General features: G+C 42.1%; 1 protein-coding gene across 1 annotated transcript in view; it reads right to left on the bottom strand.

The window, feature by feature from the left end:
- Window positions 1-20,883, bottom strand: part of LAMC1 (laminin subunit gamma 1) — a 71,034-nt gene that overhangs the window by 26,815 nt on the left and 23,336 nt on the right. Inside the window, exon 2 of the mRNA XM_061452076.1 lies at window positions 1,795-2,099. Coding sequence (XP_061308060.1) covers window positions 1,795-2,099 — 305 coding nt within the window. The remainder of the gene's footprint in view (window positions 1-1,794; window positions 2,100-20,883) is intronic.

Here is a 20,883-nt window from a genome sequence, read left to right as displayed (position 1 = left end):
AGCAAACAGAGATCCCATCAGTTTATAAACATTCAACATTCCCCTCAAGAGCATACCAGTGCTGCATCATTAGCAGTTCTATTTACAGTCATTCATCAATGAGAAAGTTCCATCCTTATCATCTTCCCCTTTGCACCTTGAAAGCCAACACATCCCTGCCCAAAAAGCCTTATACCACATCCTGTTGGTTTGAACTTGTTTTCCAGACCCTGTTCCTCTCTGGATACCCTTTCCAATGTCTCTTTGCATCTTTTCTGCTCTCAACTAGGAAGCAGTGGGTAACCTCTCCAGCAAAAAGGTGCAGTGCAGATAATTATGCAAGCTTCTTAATTGTACATAGCTATCTGATTGCAGTTTCCCTGCAAAGACATACAGCACTAACAGGATAAGCTTTAGGATATGCTTGCCTGCATACATACCCCAACAGATGAAAAGACAGTCAGGCAGATGAATGAGGCTGAGGGAGGTGGAAGAAGAAAAACAGACAGGCAGATCTGACTTACAACACAAGAGCTTTCCATAATATTTATACAGCATTTTCAACAAACTACCCTCCCCTTCCTCCAGCAACAGCCAGTAAATGTAGTCTGTCCCCAAATTTCACATCACCTTCAGCCAGTGACTGTCATTAGTACCTCCTTGTTTTCATTACAGCTTTTGCAATGCCTTTTTCCTTCAAATACCATAAAAAAGAAGACGAGAAAAATATCCCTGTATGTACAACTGCGCGGCAGTTGTGTCACTGCTTAGCTAGCACAGTAAGATTTACTGAATTACAAGCACTGGCACAAACACATGGAAATGCTGAGCACAAAATACATGTTTACTTCCATCATGAAAAGCAGTGCCACGGCTTGTACATGTTCTAGGAAACTGGCAGTCAGGTCTCTATTCCTTACATTGGTAAGTTTATCAGAAAATTATACACCATTCCCTACCTTCAAATCTTTCCATTCATCTTAATGATTAGACCCTGTTTTCTGCAAGAGCTAGCTACACCAACAAGGTGGCCAAACTGGTTCTTTTCTATTTCTGGAGTTCTTCTCCCTTTCCCATTACTCTTTATTTTCCATTTGCAGAAGCAAGTTCCACCAGATTCTGCTCTCCTGCCTGCTGTATCAGAGACATATGAGCCCCGAGTCTGCTGAGTGCTTATGTCTATCTTCACCTGCTACTTTAAGAGGAAAAGGAAGAAGTGGTGATCACAGCTCTGAAAGGAAGGACAAAGCAAACTCCACAACTTTAGATCTTTGTTGCAATGTAAGCTGGAAAAGTCAGCAAGGAGAACACAGAAAACACCAAGTAAATCAGATAAAATTGGGCTTCTACTATGCTCCTGATCACTGCCCAACTGGTTAGGGTTTCCAATAACCCCTAGAAGAATCTTACATTTCTTACATCTTTGTGCTAAAAATACACATGCAAATGCATCAAATACTAATTTGACTTAGGCTTTGCTTTCTTCTGCCCTTATATCTGAAACAACAAAACACCCACAACTGCTGCCTGACCAGGGAGAGATTCACACCAATCCTCTAAGTACCTCCATGATTCCTAATGACAAATCATCCTTAATGCCATTAATTTGGGGGTTTGTACCAACAATAGAGTCAAGAGTTCAACTCTTCCTTCAAAAGTGTCTCTTTGGATTGGCCGTCTCAAGTGCCCTCTGCAAGGGCTTTTCAGTATGAATAAGGGCTGTAAGCATAGCCCATAGTTGATACAAAGCCAACATCTACAATGACTGAACAGAAAGACTCAGACCACCTGATAGACTTAGTCCCGTTCACATACCTGCAGCACGGGGCTGTTATCAAAGTTATAGGCACTGGGACGCCCCTCCAGTGTTGAGAATGCCACATTGCCCCCAGTGAGGGGGGAGATGTCACTGAACTCATCCGTACAGAGCGCCTGCTGCTCATCCTCTCCAGTCCGAATAAAGCCACGATTGACTTTGTGATACGTGCCTTCACAGGAGCCACTGTAATACTGGTAGGGCACCCACGGACCATCTTCCCGGGTGCGTTTGTAGATTGCAAAGCTCTCTGGCCTACTGGTATGAAACTTCAGACGCACATATGTGATGTCGAAGGCTTTTCCTGTGGATGAGAGAAGACAGACATGAGAAAGACTCAAAGAACTTCAATTAGAAAGACCAAAAAGAGCTGCACTGCAATTCTCTCTTTGGAAGATACACCTCCTCTAGTACTATCCAGCAGGATGAGCAATGTCCAGTAGCACCAGAAGTATCTCTTCCTACAGTCCTACATACTGTATCTCCCAGCAAAGGAGATACAAGGTGAAAGAATTGAAGGCAGAAGCTGAGGGCAGGCTGAGTAGATAAACAGACCTAGAGACTTCTGTGCAACCTAACAGACCTCTCAAGCTGCAATTCTCTTCTGCAGATGTCACCAACAATGTTCTCACCTCAATACATGACACATTACATCAGATCCACAAACCATTTGTGTGGATCTAAAGCGAGGTCCAAAATAACCATGCCATTTAATGATATTTCTTCCAAATATATTTATGGGAGAAACAGTATTAACCGGAGGCAAGAGCCACACTGTAGAGACTGTTTTCTCTTTCTTTCTTCCTAAGTAGACAATATCCCAAACTCTACTATTCATGAAGCCTTCCCTCCAGCACTGAACTACTGAGTACACCCTCTTCTACACATTCCCAGGGAAAGAGAAAATAAACTTTCTGGACTATATAATTAAAGTCACTAAGACACTTTTCAGATCAAAGTGTTATGATTTACAAGCCATTCATGCTTTGCCTCTCCTAGAAGAATAAATGTGAACTCACCTTCCTGCCCTCTATTCATCTCCTAACAGGTTTGTGGCAATCAGCAGATCATCCTCCCTCACAGATTCTTCTCCAGTGACTTGAGTATCTACCTCCACACACGTAAACCGACTGTCCAGGGGATTCACATCCCTGAGAAAACTCATTAGGAGAAAAGGTGCATAGCACGCTTCAGGCACCTTCCTCCACCATCCCCACTAGCTGGGGGCATGTTCCCAAGAGAAGGTACAGCTGCATGCCAGCTATTCTTGCTCTGCCTTGGCAAGCAGACTGTGTATGATCAGGACATCCTGGCTCACGTAGAGAACTTGCTCAAACATCATGAGATTTATCTTGAACAAAACTTTGGGTCTCCTCATTGGACAAGTTAAAAAAAAAACCAAACAAATAAAAAAACCAAACCACACTAAAAAGCTACTAGAAGAGTTTCAACTGATTGAGAAACAGGGTTTTTCCACCTGAAGAATTCACATAGATTTAACCTTAACTTATAAAATTAATTAACTCCACAGTGCTAAAATAAGACACGAGGCTTTAGACCTGCTAAAGACTGGCTCACTTAACAAATTAAAGCAAAGCAGACGGTGCCTGGCAACAAGGACAGGGTATCTCTCAAAGTACACAGCAAAACCTGATGGCAATGAATCAGGTCACAAACAGGTTTTCACTCACAGACCACCCACCAGTTAGTGGGACCAGTCTGCGCTAAACATGTCACACCCAGATCCTGGCTGGCACAAGAGAAGAACCGTTGTCGTTTCTGGCTGCTGGAAACACTAAAATAGCAGAAGCAGCAAACACATCCAGAACGTTAACATATGGGGGGTAAGGAATGGGAAAACAAAGTAAAAATCAAGACATACATTAACCCTACATGTCCCAAGGATAAAAAGACCACCAATCTTGTGTTTAAAGCCAAAAAGATCTGCCAATGCTCCAATCTACCAAAAAGCACTGTGCTTGACAAGCTAGACAGCTGGGGTATTGTACAGATACAAACTCGCCAGTGCTTCCCACAAAATATGCTTTCCTATTTATACCATGTGTGACGTTACAGGTGAGCCAAGCACAAGACTGGAAGCTAGACATTCACAATCCATGGCTCTTGCTCAGTACTAGCTCACTGTTGGTTAGGGGTCAAGTTATTTAATGTGACCTCCTTATCCACAAAAGACAGGCAAGAAGCAATCACATCATTAATGACAAACTGCTTCCACAAGGGCTAAAAAAACCAAAGGACCAATGCTTAACATTGTAACACAGCTTAGGCATACCCTCCTCTTGCTGCCTAACACAAGAGATTAATCTTGTTCCCATTTATTTGGAAGTATTTTTTTTTACGCATCTCAATTCAAGGCAAGAAGCGGGTATCATATGTACAAATCAGGCCCTCCCGGGTTTCCCATTTCTTCTGCTATGTCTCTTCCCAAGAAGAGAGCTCACCATTGAAGGCAAAGTATGTTTCAGAGGTGAAGAATATGCACATGAGAAACTTAAGGTGAGCACACCAGGCTCACAGATATGCCAGACATGCAAAAGTATCTTTTTCAGGCCCATGGTAAACAAACCCAGGATACGTTCCGCATCTTTTCCAAAGGCAAGGAGCCCCAGAAGCAAATGCCTCCCACTTTCTTCTGCAGGAAAACCCTAGTATACATGTTGACTAGCAACTTGTCAACCCAAGAACTTCACAAACACCTTGGATGAGCAGCAACAAACAACCAGACCTACTATCAAGCCTTTATCACTAATAAAACTTCCATCAGCTTAGTAAGAAAGTTTTAGTTTTCTTTGAGCTCATGTGCTAAAATAAAGCACATTATGAGGCTCAGAGTCTGCCCTGGTGGGATTTTTTTTGGACAGTTTTCATGACAAATGAAAACAGTGAAAATATCAGGCAAAAGCAGCCATTCCGTAAATCAGTAGGGGGAAAACAAGCAAACAAACAAAAATCACAACAGATGCAACATCATGAAGATCATTCAATTAAATTGTGTCAACCGAATTGTGAAGAATAGCCTACTACTTTGACTTCAGAGGGTTAGTTTTCTCCTCCTACTACTGCATTCTTCTAGCATAAAGCAAAAACCCTGCATTCAGGCTTCATCAAGATGATTTTTGGGAGGAAACGCTTTGAAAGAATCCTGGGAATGAAGAGGGGGGCCGGGTGTGTGCTCTCACTTCACACACACAACTTTCTGCTCTAACAGAGGCCAGGTCACAGCCTGTAAGTCCCAGAAACTTTTTTTCCTCTCCACTATATTACAGTCTCTGTTCCCCTACAAGGTCTCCTACAGCTCCTTGGAAAAACTGCAGCTTAGCTAAAAGGCACAACACATGCAAACTGCAGTCTGCGCAGCACTAAAACATCTTCCAAAGTACCCCTTGAGCTAAATGGACTCACCCTTCTCCAGTTTTACATGACAGGCCAAAGAAAACACATTCAAAACCCTCCCAACCAAGCAACCCAGGTGAAAAAGACATTTATTTCAGCTGGCAGCATAAGTACTTGAGAAATTCTGTTAATGGCATTAAACAGGAATGCAGTTAATGCGCACAGAGTGGCTGTGTGCTAGTGCCGTATCAGCTTGCCATGGGTAAATACTGCTGGAACAATAGAGTTTACCCAAGACTGGCTGACACAGTGTTGAAATGTGTTTCCCCACTGTTCATACTAAATGTAAAAGCTGTGCTTAGCAGCCTGGCAGCTAGCAGGGCTCTTCAAGGTTGTAGAACCTTTTTCAAGCAAACATAAGCCACCTAGGTTGCTTTCAAGTCTCACACAGCTAAATAAACATATACATCTGTTACACTGAGAAATGGCAACAGCAATAACCAGGTGAAAGGCAGTTTTAAACGTTTCATTTAGAAGACAAAAAGCCATTGTTCTCCTGTTCCTAGAAGCTGGTAATTATTTCGATTTGTTTGGCTTAGAAGAGTCTGATAATGTCAAGTATCAGGTAATATTTCCTTCTGCGTACTGCACAGTGGCAGATATATTTTGCAGGAAGAACTTCAGATGTTTGTTATAAAAGTTTGTTAGTAGAAAGAAGACAGATGGTAATTAATAACTATCAGCTCAGCACTTCAGGAGTGCAGCCTGACAAGTCTTTAAAGCATCCAGAACTCAAAGCAGCACATTTTAAAACAGCGGGTTTTTTTCTGTGGCATGAATCTGTTCACCAGGAAGTGACAATGTGACTGGAAAACCCTGTAATATCTTCCTCTAAAGTAAGCAAGCACACCTATAAGCCTTCAAGACAGTACTGCAATTACAGTCGACCAAGCAAGCAAGTCTGAGCTCCTGAAGAGGCAGCAGCAGCAGTGGAAAAGTTCAGCCTTGTTCAATGCAGGGGATGCTTCCCCAACAACCTGCTCACATTTTCAGGCTGACCACAGCCACCAGATGTTATTAGCAATTAAAGACCTTCCTCAGCAGGGTTATCACCCAACTCTATCCCAAGTTCCACCAGGAAATGCACCATGCTGAAAACCATGAAGATAGACTGGAAAAATGTAAGCAAACGCTATTTAGATCTTCAGAAAATCCTCCCTTTTCCCTCAAGTCAGGAATTCATCCCTATCACACAAAAGGCCTCCTTGTATTCAGACCCACAGAACGGATGGATATTTTACATCAGGAAAACACCCTGCCAGCTGGCACCACAACTACAAGCACTGAATTGTGAGCAGATGCCTGCATGAGATACGCCCAGACGATACTCGCCTCCTTCAATATAGGTCCACTTGCATTACAAGCATGCAGGAGGAAAACACGCTACTTCTGCACCCTCTGCAATCCCTCAGTGCATCCTACCAGCAGTGAGTTTTAAACTACAACTACAGAGTTTTCCTGCCCAGGAGGAAAAAAAATAAAATAAAATAAAATAAAATCCACCTTAAAATCCACCTGAGAAGACTGTATTGTGCAAAGCACCAAGCTTCCACAGATTTGTTTTCAGCAAACTTCACTGGACAGTAATTAAATGCTTAAACTTTGCTCTGTTTCTCTTTTGATTTGCTCCTCTTTCAAGGCAGCTTTTTTCACCCAGATACCTGCTAACAACCTATTTCTAAATAAAGGTTAAAAGAACTGACAACAGACTGCTAAAAAAATACAACCCATTTATTATTTTATTTAATTTCATTTTCATTTCGCAGTGACAGGACAGAGAGCAAGCAACCACCACTGGCATTTCATTTTGCTCTCATCTGACTTATTTCTCCATCATTCCCAGAAGAAAGGCCAGTTTTCTCAGTTTACTAGACTGGAAATTGCTCCATGCCACTCACTCATCTTGTCCTTACTTCTACCCCAACTCTGCCCCTCCATGAACTCTCCCTACCACCCAATGCAATGCTACTAGCAGACAAAGTGACTGATGCTTCAGGATGCTCATCTGGTCCTCCCTGACAAATAGCTACTGGCCAGAGCAAGGAGGCAGCATCTCCCACTCTTACATTATCACCACATGCAAAGTGTAGCACAGGCGCTGTAACGTCGCATGAGCAGTAAATTGCAAGGGACAGAAACACTGATCTCAGCAGACAGAGGCCAGAAAGTTCACATGATCTTGCTCAAGACTGCTCACTGCTTCTTGAGTCAAACAACCACTCCAAGTTCTCAGCTACTGCAGTATTGTGTTTCAGCCTCTCATGTTAGAAATCCTCCTGGAGGCCTCCCTCCTGGAACAGAGGGGCTGCAGATGAGAGGGAAATATTTAAAGAGAATGAATTATCCCATCCCAAGGAAAGGGACAGGATTTTCCAGTATGTAGATGGGCAACAAGAGCAGGATAGTGTTTATAAGGAGGGGAGGAACATGAGAATCATCCCGAGCAACTTCCTTTATTGGAATAAAAAAATTTATTATACAACAACAGCCCAACACCTGCAAGACACATAAGCAGTAAGTTATGTAGCTTGGATCATATGTGCATGAAAAAGCCAAACTTATGACTGAAAGCAAAAAATTATTGTCATTTTAGAGCAAGTGTCCTTTAAAACTACACCCTACCTCTTCTGAGAAAATTTGTGGAGGAGGAGGATGAAAAAACTAGTATTGCACAAGCAAATGAAATATCCAGCATCTGAAGAAAACAATAATTAAGGATTTCCATTTTCTGAAAACACAGGAGCACAAATGACAGCTTTTAAATGATGAGTAATGGACCCTATAGGAACACAAACTTTGGTTTATTTTCCTGTCCTTACCTAAAGAGCCTGGAGATTTAGGCACCTATGTTATGAACAAGAAACATCTGAAGGATTTGAACGCAATCACATCATAAACCATGCTCCACCAAACTAAAGATCTCGGCATGCATATCTCCACCACATACAGCCACAGGGTTTTAAAAAAGCCCAACAGAAATATAACACAGGTTGCTTTTTCTGGGAGCCCATACAAAGACAGGGACAGAGGAAGGAAATGGGCTTGGGACACTGGGGTAATGAGTGCAGTCTTGAGCATGCTGGAATGAAGGCAAACTCCCACCACCCCATTAGATCATACATTCTTCCAGTGCTCCTGAACAAAGGCACCATTGACTTGTGTGTGTGGGCGGCTCTGGACAGTAAAAGGCTGCCCAGTAAATTATTACATGATAATCCAACATTGATAAGTCATGGAAGCTGCTTGTTCTAGTCATGTTTCCAAAGGGGGAGAGGAAGGGAAAATAATTTCCCCTTGAACAGGCTGAGGGGAGCCTTGTAAGAAACACACCTTTTCATTTGATCACTCCTAAGTCAGTGTAAAAGTCAGAAAACGTTGCCCCATAATTCAGTACAGCTTGCTGCCTTATTTGTACAGCTTTGATGCAAAGATATTAAGTCCATTTCCCAAAACAGCCAGCTGTGTTTATTCACGAGGGACTGGAAAGATCCAACGTACAACACAAAAGTCCTATCTGCACAGGAAGCCTCAAAGTCCTTTTTCAGCACAAATGATAAAAGCTCGCTTTAAAAAGGCACTTTACGCTTGACAAGCACAGCCAGATCACAGATGATCAAGGACTCCACAGGCCATTTTGGACAGGGCTCCATTTCGTTCACATATCTGGACTGCAAGGCTACCTCTTGCCACCAGTGTCACCACCAAGAAAAAGCAGGATCTGGGGTACGATGGGTTGGGATCCTTGGAAAGTTCACCTGCTTGTATCAGACATTCAGAAGCTGCTCATGACCTGTACGCAACAGGTATGGGTGAAACCAAGTCCCTCCCCCAACTGGAAGAGCACAGAGAAGCAGGGGGTTACTCTTCAAAAATGGGATTTTCACCCAAGAAGGGAAAAAAAAAATAATAATCCAAAGAGAGTTCACTTATTCAGATAAAGACACCCCCCCCCCCCAAAAAAAGGCTTCTGCCCTTTATTTTCAGCAGAATGCACAGCAATTACCAAGAAATCATCATTACATCACCAGCAATCCATAATGACATCACTGACAGTGCCTAAGCAATAACAACCCTTTAAAAGTGACAATTTCCATGCATTCCAGGTTACTGTAGGACCTTGGTGCCTCAGTAAGATTGCATTTTCCCCATGAGTCTCCTCATGATGGAGATACAGCTATCACCCAGTAAAAACTGAAGCAAGCAAGCAACCACCACAAGAGCTTCCAGAAAATCAAAGTTGATGGCAGCAGCAGGCAAGAGGAGATCCACTGAAAAGCTTTGAACTGAATTGTACAACGCAGCATTTCTCATTCTTGCCAACATGGCAAAACATCTCTCAAGAACATCTCTTGTCTAAGACCACAACCTCAAAAGAATCACAAAGCAACACATTTTACCCACTTTCAAGTCATTCTCACAGCATTCAATTTAAAAGTGACAAAGCAAAGAGCAAATCACAGTTGGATAACTTCCTTTCAGATATTTGAATTTGACAGTAGGTGTAGAAGATGCTGAACATTCCTGATGTTCAGCTCCAACTCTGTCTTTTCAGAGGTAGAGATGTGGGGATAAAAGAACGGCTGGAGAAAAAGAAAATACTAAGAATTACTTTCAAACTCCAAGAGTTTAAACAGCCAAACAAAAATAAAGTTGCAGCTTCTTTAAATATGATTACTTGGCCAACTGAGAGACATGTGACTTCTTGTAAAAGGAAAATAAGTTGATTGGATTGTAGAGCAGTATCTTGCATACAAATTTACTATCAGAATCTGGTGAGAATTACAAAACCATTTATTTAAAGGACAAATAAATTTTACTAACCTCTGACAAAAAAAAAAAGAAAAAAATCAAATAAAAAGCATTTTACAAATGGGATAGTTCATGCAGGAATGTTAACAGGTTTTCCTGAGGTCTGTTTTCCTTCTGCATACCCTCCCAGGAGCCTCACCCTCCAGAAGCTCATTGCCTTTCCCTTGCTCCTAGCATGTACGCTTTCAACTGTAACACCTAAAGTCAAAGCATGTGCAATGCTTCAGTTTAAGATGTTCAGCAATCCCAAATTACCAAAAATGTCAAAAACATCCCAGCCAAAGGCAGCATGAGTTATTCTGGATAGTATCCATGTGTGCACATGAGATGCCAGAAACCTCTCACTCCAGCCCCCAGCACTCCTGCAAGGATGGCGCACACCAGCTGTCACTGGAGCACTGTCTCTCGACTTCAGTTTGATGGCTCCACCACTCTCAATACTCAGCTACTAGTCTCTATTACATAATATTCTGAAGCTATTTCCCCTGCCTGTTAAAAGGCAGTGCTTTCCCCACTCACCCACCCCCTCCTCCTCCATATATGCTTACAGCCCACAAGAGCTCTAACACCTGGCTTCCTTCCTATCTGAGTTAGATATCAAACACACACAGCTCCCATTGTTGAGCCTAATAAAGAACAAATTAAGAGATACAACTATACATGAGTGTTCTGAGCAGCAGCATGTTTAGCAGCTCTGGGAGCAAGACAACCTTCCAGACTAGCTCCCACACTTCTGGCTGCACAGCCATGGAGAGGCCAGAAATGTTCCTTACATGAAACACCAAATTCTCTGGAATTTTGATGGTTTAATCTCCCTCCTGACCCCTGCCCTTCCACCTCCCACTCAGCCACAGAATTTTTCAGACACAGGCCATAATTAATATTGCAGCTATTTGGAAAGAATACTGTTACTATTAGCACCCATAACTTAGCCCTGATGCAGACAGGACACCTTTCTGTTCTTGAGTATTTAAGGACTTTTGCATTCTTCAATAAACATTTAAGAAAACTACCTTTTAGCACATTTAAACTGAGTTGTTTAATGTTCCACAGAGTGCGCATGCCTCCTGCTTCCCCATCTCCCACTGAGAAACCTCCTTCCTCCTAACAGACTCCAGCTATGGATTAAGTAGCAGTTTACACGCCTTCATGCTATCTTTTAATGCATTTTCAGTCAATTACAGGCTTATACACAAGCTACCATTATTGATGAAACACAAATTACAGCAATATCCATACGGACCATTTTCAACCACCCACACAACAGTTTTATTTTCTCAGCCTATTAAGCTGGGGAAGGAGATGTGATAAACAGACTTGACAAACCATTGCTGGAGTGAGGCCATTTCCAAAACAAAGCTTGCCACTGAGTTATGTTTCAAATATGTTTTGGAAAGTCATAAACAAAGCTCTTCCAAATTTTTCTTGAAGCAGAAAGAGAACTGTACTCAAGTTCTCAACTCACAAGTAATAGCCAGCATGTGCTTTCAACTCTGCCTCTGGAGAATAAGCTGCACAAACTGCACATGCTCATGAAAATTACAAAGGTACATTAAACACAGAATGGTGAAAGTTCATATTCATCCACACGTTCTATCTGGAGACATATGAAGGACAAGGAACTGCTAAATGCAGTGGCTTTTCTAATAAAAGAGTTTAGCAGAAAACTACACATATTCAAGAAGGTAGCACGGTTTTGCATGCCCTGTCTTCCCCAGAAGTGACTCTGTCAGATTGGTTTGGAACACCATGAACAAACAAAATGAACTCTGCTGACCCTTCAAAGATAATGCTAACTTCAGACTTCTCAATACTTCTCCAGCTGTAAAATCCGATGCCCTTGGTTTAATTCATGGACTAGAACAGAACTAAACAGGCTTTGCATGAGGCTCCAAAACACCTCAATGTATACACACCAAACCTAGATTTGGAGAGTTATCTGTAGCTGGGCTAAAGGCTGCCCAACCAGGAACAGGGAAAACACTGAAAAGGCAAAGAAACAGACGCGTGCATAGTCTTTTCTTACTATTTTGTTTTAGAGGGAGATTTCAGACAGACTGAGACAGTATTACTTTGCTGCTCCTCTGTAAAGGAATGATTTAAAAGAAGTTACTGACGTAGTCAATTCAGGTGGAACTGAACACCACCCTGGGATACTGCTGAGATTATTGTACAATATCAAACAAGTTTCCTACAAAGCATGTTTTCCCACAATAGCCCCAGCAGAAACAAACAAAAAAATGTTATGTGTTTAAAAGACCCTCCACAGGCTTCTAATTTGTTCAGTTTATCTACTGGTCTTGAAACACAGGCCATACAGCATGGTATAAAGCTCAGTGTTAGTGGCTGGTTCCCAGTGGCAGGAACACAACTGAACCCTAGTAATTCCAGATGTGCAACTAATTCACCTTGTTAGCAGTAGAGCATTGAGGCAGCTGTGCTGTGAAGAACAGACTGAGTAGTCTAGTGGAAGCTACACAAAGAAATAGGTTTTATTCCCAGACAGTCAGAGGTCACAGTGCTCAAGAACTCAAACCTGCATTTAAGAAAAAAAAAAAGTGTGGATTAGTAACAGCTGCAGAAACACACACAGAACAAAATCCAGACAAAGCAATGGAAAACCCACTCACTCCACAAAAAATAGAGTCATCAGCCCCTGGAATGGTGCAGAGGACATTGCCAGTGAGGTCACCATGGAAGAGGACCCCTGCACGCAGCCTTCCAGCAAGCACCAAAGAACCATCTCACACATTAGAAGATAAACCTCCTGTCCCCAGGCACCATGTTGAGAGGCACATGCTACGATGTGTTAGATCACACCACATCCTCCCAGACACACACAGGTTATTTAGCAGTATAAGAAAAGATTTCCTTAAGTAATAGCACTGCCTAAAAGAATGTTATTACACAGAAAACTGGTTTAACTATTAGCACTGAATGCCAAATTATGATGCTTTCTTCAGGCACACTACACTACTGTGAAGCCTAAATGAACGCTATCAGAAGGTATGTTTCCCCAGGAGAACGCCTATTAAAAATTCATTTTCTGATTAGTGCTAAGGCAGGGATGTTCTTTCAAAAATGCTGAATTCCTAGTTTATGAAAGAGCCTTTTTTGGTGTTAGAAGATTACTCTCATAACTCAATTAGTAACTTAGGCCACCACACATTAAAACTTCAAGAAATTTGTTGACCATCAGTAGCAGCACATGAAGCAAAGGTCAAGATATTTCTTCCTCCCTCTGCTTTCCAGGTCCTCAGTATGTAGACTGACTTTTGACACTATTTCTGGGTGGAAAAGGGAAGAAACAGACACTTTAACCTATCTGTAAAGCTGTTGCCTAAGTGAAGTCTTAAACAATACAGCACTCTCAAAAAGCCTTGGTTTCCACTAAATCCTTATGTTTAGTGACAGGTCAAGCCCAAAGCAAACTACCTGTGGTTCTTCAATTTACAAATACCCTAAGAGAGATGAAGAGCATCACATTCTTCAGTCTATGACTGAGTTACAGCAGTAAGGGCTTGGCTTCTCCAAAAGCTCAGACTTTCAAGATGCCACAGTATTCCCATGTCTCTGTTGCCTAGATAAGTACCGCATTCAGAGGTCAAGGGAAGCTATCACCACACAACTCCAAATGCTAAACTTCACAGATACAGAATCATAGAATGGTTTGGACTGGAAGGTACTTTAAAGCTCATCTAGTTCCAAACCGCCTAGCTATGGGCAGGGACACCTTCCACTTGACCAGATTGCTCAAAGCCTGTTACCAAGGCATCAAGGTGCCTGTAAAAGAATTTGGACAAAGCACAGACAGCTCAAGGAAAACCAAAATTACTTTGGAAAACAGAATCATTTGAGAAACAAAGCCTAGCTAGGATTTCATTTTCCATAAGAGGTATGCATCTCGCCTTCATCAAAATATTATAAAGCCCTTGAACCCTGCTCCACCTCATCCAGGAGGACATGCTTCTTACTTCTGCCCTCTTAAAAAACTCCTTCCTAAACAAGGATCCAGCTAAAGCAATCAACAGCAGCACACACCAGCCATAGTAGACAGCAACTATCTTCTTCTGACGCAATGCACACATAATGCTGGGTCTCTACTTCAAAGACGTGAAATTTAGGGACCAAACATTTTACCAAAGTAGATTCAGCAGTAACACAAGCTTCTGAAAGAAAAGTCAAAACCAGGACCTGTCCATGTTAAGGAAATGCTGCAAATGCATTGGAGCAGTGGGGAATAGATCTTAATTCATCAGAAACACATGCAACACCAACACTGCCTTCTACCTTCAAACCCACACAAGCTTTTCATTTTAAAACTTCACACTAACTTAGAAGTGGTTTTAGTTTGAAATAAGAGTTGCTAGAGATTAAAAGCTTACCAAGGACTGGACCACTGGTCTTAAACACAAGGCATTTTGTTACCATAGACCAGCAGATGAACAGAAAACAAGCAGAAGGACAACTAACAGCTGTCAAGATCTGCGACTGCAAAACAAGACATCTGAAGCCACTTCACGCAGAATAAAATACAATTCCTGGTATCACTAAAGCAGGATGGGTGGGACAGAAAGAGCCCTGCAAGCACACAGGGCTTCCTATATGTGAACCTCTTGATTGTGTTTTTGAAGGCAAATCTTGCATCTTCTCAACTCTATGACAGGGATATCTTCGGAGTCACATCTGACTGCAAAAGCCAAACTGAGATACGAAGGTGTATGTTTGAATCCCGGTTCCCTCTCTGGTTGATCTTTTCCATAACACTAACAAGGACTGTCATTATTGTGCAGAGCTTCTTCCTTCTACCCATCCAAGCAGAAGAGCAAAGGGTTCAGAAACTATGTGGGACATGACAGGGCAGAGAGCAAGTTCTTAGGCAAGTCCTACTTCCATAGGGGAACACATTCCATCAAGAGAAACACAACTACCTCTTGTTTGCAAAGAGTAAACCAACAGCCATGCCTTCCTGACTCATTGCAAAAAATTTCATGAGCCTCTCATAACACCTTCCAGAAAAAAAACTTCAACACACAAAGTTAACAGAGCAGTATCAGATATAATATCCTCCCTCTGGGTGAACAGATGGACTATGACAACTTTCTTGAATGTTTCACTCCAAGGACTTGGACAACAATTTTAGTAAATGGTTTCATTACCAGTTTCTGCTCTCAAAGAACACCACTTGAAGTACTTCAAACAAAGGGACAAGCTGCACACACACTCAGGTTTCCTTTCACCAAGGTCCGATGACCCTATATTTGGCTGTAGATTATTTGCATTGCTATAAAAAACTTAATTTATCTGAAAAAGATAATTTTTTATAAAATAGATATTCCATTTCCTTTAAGTCAGGAAAAAAAAAAAAGGTAATTTTAAGCTTATTCATCATTTCCACTACCAGTATGCTAACTCAGATACTTGCTGAATTTTCCTAAGACAAGAGGAAAAAAAAAAAAAAAAGAAAAAAAAAAGTGGTCAAGTACACACAGTTTAATTTTAGGTCTCCTTGTACAAGCAGATGCAAAGAAAAGAGCTGCTATTCAAAAAACTATCAGCTTTTATTAGATACACTAGATTTCACTCAAGTGATGAGAGTTTTCAATCAATACCAGCAATAAAGTAACCACTTCCAGATCATGCTGGGATACTCCAAATAGTTATTTGACCTTTTTATCGCCATCACGTTTTGCAAAGCTAAAGATAACAGTAAAAAGCTAATTTTCAATTAAAACCAGCAATACACATACCTTTTAACAAGTACATGAAGAAATCCAGATCTGCACTGCTGATTTCTGAAACACAGTGATGATGGTGGGGAAGAAATACAATCCTGGACAAAAAGCTGACAGTGTTGACAACTTAGGGCACTGGTTTTTCCTGGAATAGCTGATTTTGCTGAGGATAAGGTAGCAGGTTTTTTCCTTATATTTCAAAGCACTGTATTACTCTGGAAAATAATGCTAGAGTAAGCAGAGATTACTTTGGATAAGGCCTGGTAAAAAGCCTTCAGGGAGTTTTAGGATGCATTCATCCCTAGCCTCCTACCTCCCATTTCAGCTACAAGAGAGCTATTTCCTTTCTCCTTCCAGCTTCCTTTCATCTAGACCCCCCTAAGTAATGAAGATAAGTAAATATGGGAGGGACAGAACAGAAGACATGGGACAGGGACGCAACACCAAAACCTAAGAAAAAAAAACCAAAACAAACGCAAACCAACCAAACAAAAAAAGTAAATTCATAACACACAAATTTTTGAGAGAGTGCATTTAAAAAGCTTGTAACAGAAGTATTTTTTACCCATGCAAAGGTCACTACTAAAGAAACAGCCTCTATGTTGATCACATACTGCTTCATGTTCCCAAGCATTACTGAGTCGATCACCTAACCAGGTCAGTTACTTTTTATTCCAATTTATGGTATAGAAAGACAGAGCAGTTGGACGGACTGGCTTTTTAAGGGCATTTCAAATTCCCATGAACATTAAGTATACAAATTATTCACAGCTTCATTAACCAAGTGACCAGATAGTAATGGCCTTCAAATTTAAACCACATTGCCTAACATGAGCATATCCTCCCCCAGACTTGCTGGTTGAAGAGTAATCTACTTTCCCCCAGCTCATGGGAAAACAAAGCCAGGCTGTTCCCAGACTTTTCAGGGACATACCGATAAACTTTGGAAATAAGATGAGATTCAGTGGGTAAAGCTGTGAGCAGGAAGATGCAGAAGAAAAATCACTGTGCTGTCTAGCTGCAGTCATATTACATTGCCATTCAGAAATTTTATTTTTATCAGTTCTTCTCAAGATTCACCTCCTTCCCTCCAAATACAGAGCTCTCAAATATTCCAAAGCCCCTCTGACACATTCTTACAGCTGAAAAAAGTGGATTTACACATTTACACATGTATTTGCTAAGCAAAGTTTCCCTAAATAGAATCATAGAATCAACCAGGTTGGAAAAGACCTTTAAGATCATCCAGCCAAACCGTTACTCCAGGACTGTCAAGCTCACCACTAAACCATGTCACTAAGGACAAACTGATCTTCCCTCATGGCTGCCCCTCATAATCTTCAGTCACAGACACACCTCATCTGCCCTCTCATAGTGGCCCACATTATATAGCTGCCACCCCTACCCCTCATGGCACCCGTCATGGCCCATGGCTACCCCTGCTCTCACCTCACAACCACCCCACCCCTCCCTTATGATCTTCCCTCATGGCTGCCCCTACTCTCCCCTTACCCTCCTGTCCCCTCAGAACTGCCCCACGTCTCCCCTCATGATCTTCCCTCATTTCCGCCCCTGCTCTCCTCACAATCTCCCCTCACCTCTCACGCTGTCCCACCTGTCCCCTCATGATCCCCCCCAACCTGTCATGGCCACCCAAATACTTGTATCTCAACAGGAAACAAGCATGAATCTGTGCCAAATGTATTGTATAGGATACCCTCCACATAGTGTTTAAATGAGAACAAAAAAACAAACCAGTAAGTCCCGATTATGAGGATTTCGAGCTTGTACTCAAGGCCTGGGTGGATGCTCAGCACCAGCACACATAAAGCTTACAGCTCTCCCTTTTCCCACATTGCTTTTAAACACCTTTAAAAGCAACTAATTCACCCAGTTCCTACTTCTGAGTCTAACAATGAAGTGCTTCAACAGCTTCCTGAATAATCTCTCAATCCTAATACCCACCACACTAACCACAAACCTTAAAAGTACTCAAACAAAAAACATCATTTAGGGAAAACAAAAATACCTTCAAAGCTATGTAAAAGAAAATAATAGGGAAAGCTTGGTAACAAACTTGTAGGCAAAGAGCTGATTTAAGCCTTGTTCTAACCTATTTCTTTGTCTAAATACGGTAGGGGGTAGGCAGGGCAATTGTGAAACATCTCCCCGCTAAAAATCAAGGTATTAAAAGATTTTTTTAAAGGACTCCCTCTTTCTTTAGTGATGCTCTGTGGGTGTCATCTTCAGCAGCATGGATACTACCTCCTGCTTCAGTTCCAACTCAAAATTAAACTCCAACTTTGTTTTCCAAAACAAGACATCAGCACTCTCTTTACAACATGTTTTTAAGACTTCTTGCCTCCCTTAAGCTGCATAACTATGAACATATGCAGCAGCAGCGTTATTCCCAGTAACTGCCTAAATATTCGAAGAGAGAAAAGCATTAATATTTGCACTACATCTGAAGTCCTCTGGCACTACTGCAGCCTGGAGGAAAATGATCATCTCACAGTAGTACCTGCACAGCTTTGGGGATGCTGGGTTAGGGTTTTCTTGTTACGTGTATTTATCACTATGAAAACTACTCAGACAAACCACCACCGCTGCTCAAGACAATCACTATTCTCCCTCTCCCAAAAGAAAAGCATTAAGAAAGGAGGAAGAAATTAACAAAATTCAGATCTACAGCGTGGTCTAAAGGCAGAAGCACAGTGTCCTGCATGTGGCTGAGCATGCAAGCCTGGGGAAGGCCTGTGCTTTGCAGCAAGCCCTGCGAGATACACCACATCTGCTCACTTTCAATTGCTCAGCACTGGACAGCCCAGTTGAGCACAAACTATACTAATATTTTTGGGTTTCCTCCTTTAAAACTTGCAGCTGCAGCAGAAACCTTCCTCACAGAAGTACCACCAGGCCACAAGTTGCAGAACAGCACGCAGAGCAAATCCAGCTCCTCCACTCCCTTGTGTTGCACAGCCATGCAGGAATTGCTTCAAATTGATGGCTGACCCCACCACACCAAGCTGCAAGGTCCAAAGCTTACCACAGAAGGGTCCAAGACCTATTCTGGCAGCAGGGGACCACATTTCACAGAGCAACTGTAAAGTGCCATCAGTGGCAGATACCTGTGCTTCAGAAAAGTCTGTCTGGGGATTACATGAAACAGATGTCAGCATGAAGGACATGCCGCATCCCTCTCCTGACACAGAGAAGGCACCTGTTACTTCTCTCTGCCTCTGGCTTCAGTTTGCAGGTCTTTCCAAACACGCAGGGTGCTGCAGCTGTTTCAGGCTGTGGAGCAGGGACAAGAAAACAGCCAGTGCTTTAGACAAAGTATGCTCCAGTCTCTCATATTCCCGAGATGAGTGGCAAGATCGTAGAATCATAGAATGGTTAAGGTTGGAAAGGACCTTAAGATCACCAAGTTCCAACCCCCTTGCTATGGGCAGGGACACCTCACACTAGACTGTGTCACCCAAGGCTCTGTCCAGCCTAGCCTTGAGCACTGCCAGAGATGGAGCATCTACTGCTTCTCTAGGCAACCTCTTCCAGTACCTCACCACCCTCACAGTAAAGACCTTCCTTACATCTGAGCTTTCCCTGTTTAAGTTTTAACCCATCACCCCTTGTCCTATCACTACAGTCCGTGATGAAGAGTCCCTCTCCGGCATCCTTGTAGGTCCCCTTCAGATACTGGATGGCCAAGAGAGAACTCTTCATCCGTACGCTCACAGCCAACTCCTTTGAAGATATGTTTATGGGATAGGGGATGTGACACACCCTTCTCCCCCTACCCCAAAAATAAAACATTTTTTATTATTCATCCAAGTACTTTATAGTACTTTATTAGGGCATAATCCAGCAGTAAATTAGAGCACTGTGTTGCTGGCTTAATAGTTGCAGTTCTTCAGTGTTTCAAGAACTCCTGCTCTTTTCGGTAACTACTGAGGTTACCACCCACTTCATGCCAGTTTTGAAAAAGGCTAGGAAGGGGTTTTGAGACCATAGAGACACATATTCTGTCAAAAATCAATCTCAAGAGCTTTAACTGATATTCAGCATAAAATCATAAATGATCTACAGCAGTGGCTCATTCTGAATGAAGTACTTTGCATCAGGTGCTCCTGCTAAATGGTACTACAGCCCATCAACCTCAGCAGTGGGGCTGCAGTGATACCCATCTTCACTATGGTATTCCCCACATTCCTACAGTGGCACTGTCTACAGTAAAGGACGCCATTTCCTACACCAACTTTTCCAGCTCTAAAATTTTTCCTCCCCTTCTCCAACTTCTTGAAGTTTAATCCATGCTGTCAGCTCCCCCATTTCTCCAGTAACTTCTTAAATTTGATTACCAACTCCAACCAGCAGAGAGGTCTCGAGAACTGTTTCTCACATAAGGCTTGCAGAGCAGTCATAGCAATAATGACTGACTCCCATTCTCGTATGGTTGTCTTTCATTATTAAAGCAAGAGCCAAGATAAAATTAAACCCACCTACAGTGGGGACACACCTAAAAATACATGGATAAAAGTTTTTCCTAGAGTTAATTTAGATCTCATCAATATAAGTGAATAGTGCAAACATTTCCTTTCTAACATGCAATACTAAGCACATCCATCAGGTATTTTGTCTGCCAAGGTGCTACTGAATAACCTGATCTTGCTGCAGCCTTTCCTCAGAAACCACGTAACCAACTTCATTAGCACTCAATTCAGTAGCTGTGTCATCTGAAAATACTACCTTTTCACTTTTAAAAGAGATTAAAAACCACAGATGCCAAGAGAGGCTCTTGAGAAATCCTTTTACTAACCTCTGATGAAAAGTGACTGTACTTGGTTTTTTCCACCTCACCACAAGTAAATCCTGGAGCGTAAAAGCTTTCCAAGCCTACACCATACTCTAGCAAGGACTCCTGTAATTACTGTGGGGGTTTTTAATCCCAGGAATGCACCTTAGACAATTCTTTTTTTTTTTTCTTCCTTTCACTTAAAAAGAGAAAGTTGATTTTATAAGCACCACTGCACCCATCTGCCCTATACCTTACTCCCAGTCCAACATGGCCAGGAGCCTCTTCCCTCCCCTCTCCCAGAAAATGTGCCAATCACCCACATACCCTCTTGACTC

This window comes from Pezoporus flaviventris, unplaced genomic scaffold (genome assembly GCF_033815535.1).
Source record: "Pezoporus flaviventris isolate CSIRO_AGI_PZ_B2104156 unplaced genomic scaffold, CSIRO_AGI_Pfla_v1 ptg000013l, whole genome shotgun sequence".
NCBI classification, from domain to species: Eukaryota; Metazoa; Chordata; class Aves; order Psittaciformes; family Psittacidae; genus Pezoporus; species Pezoporus flaviventris.
This window is presented reverse-complemented; position numbering and strand designations above follow the sequence as displayed.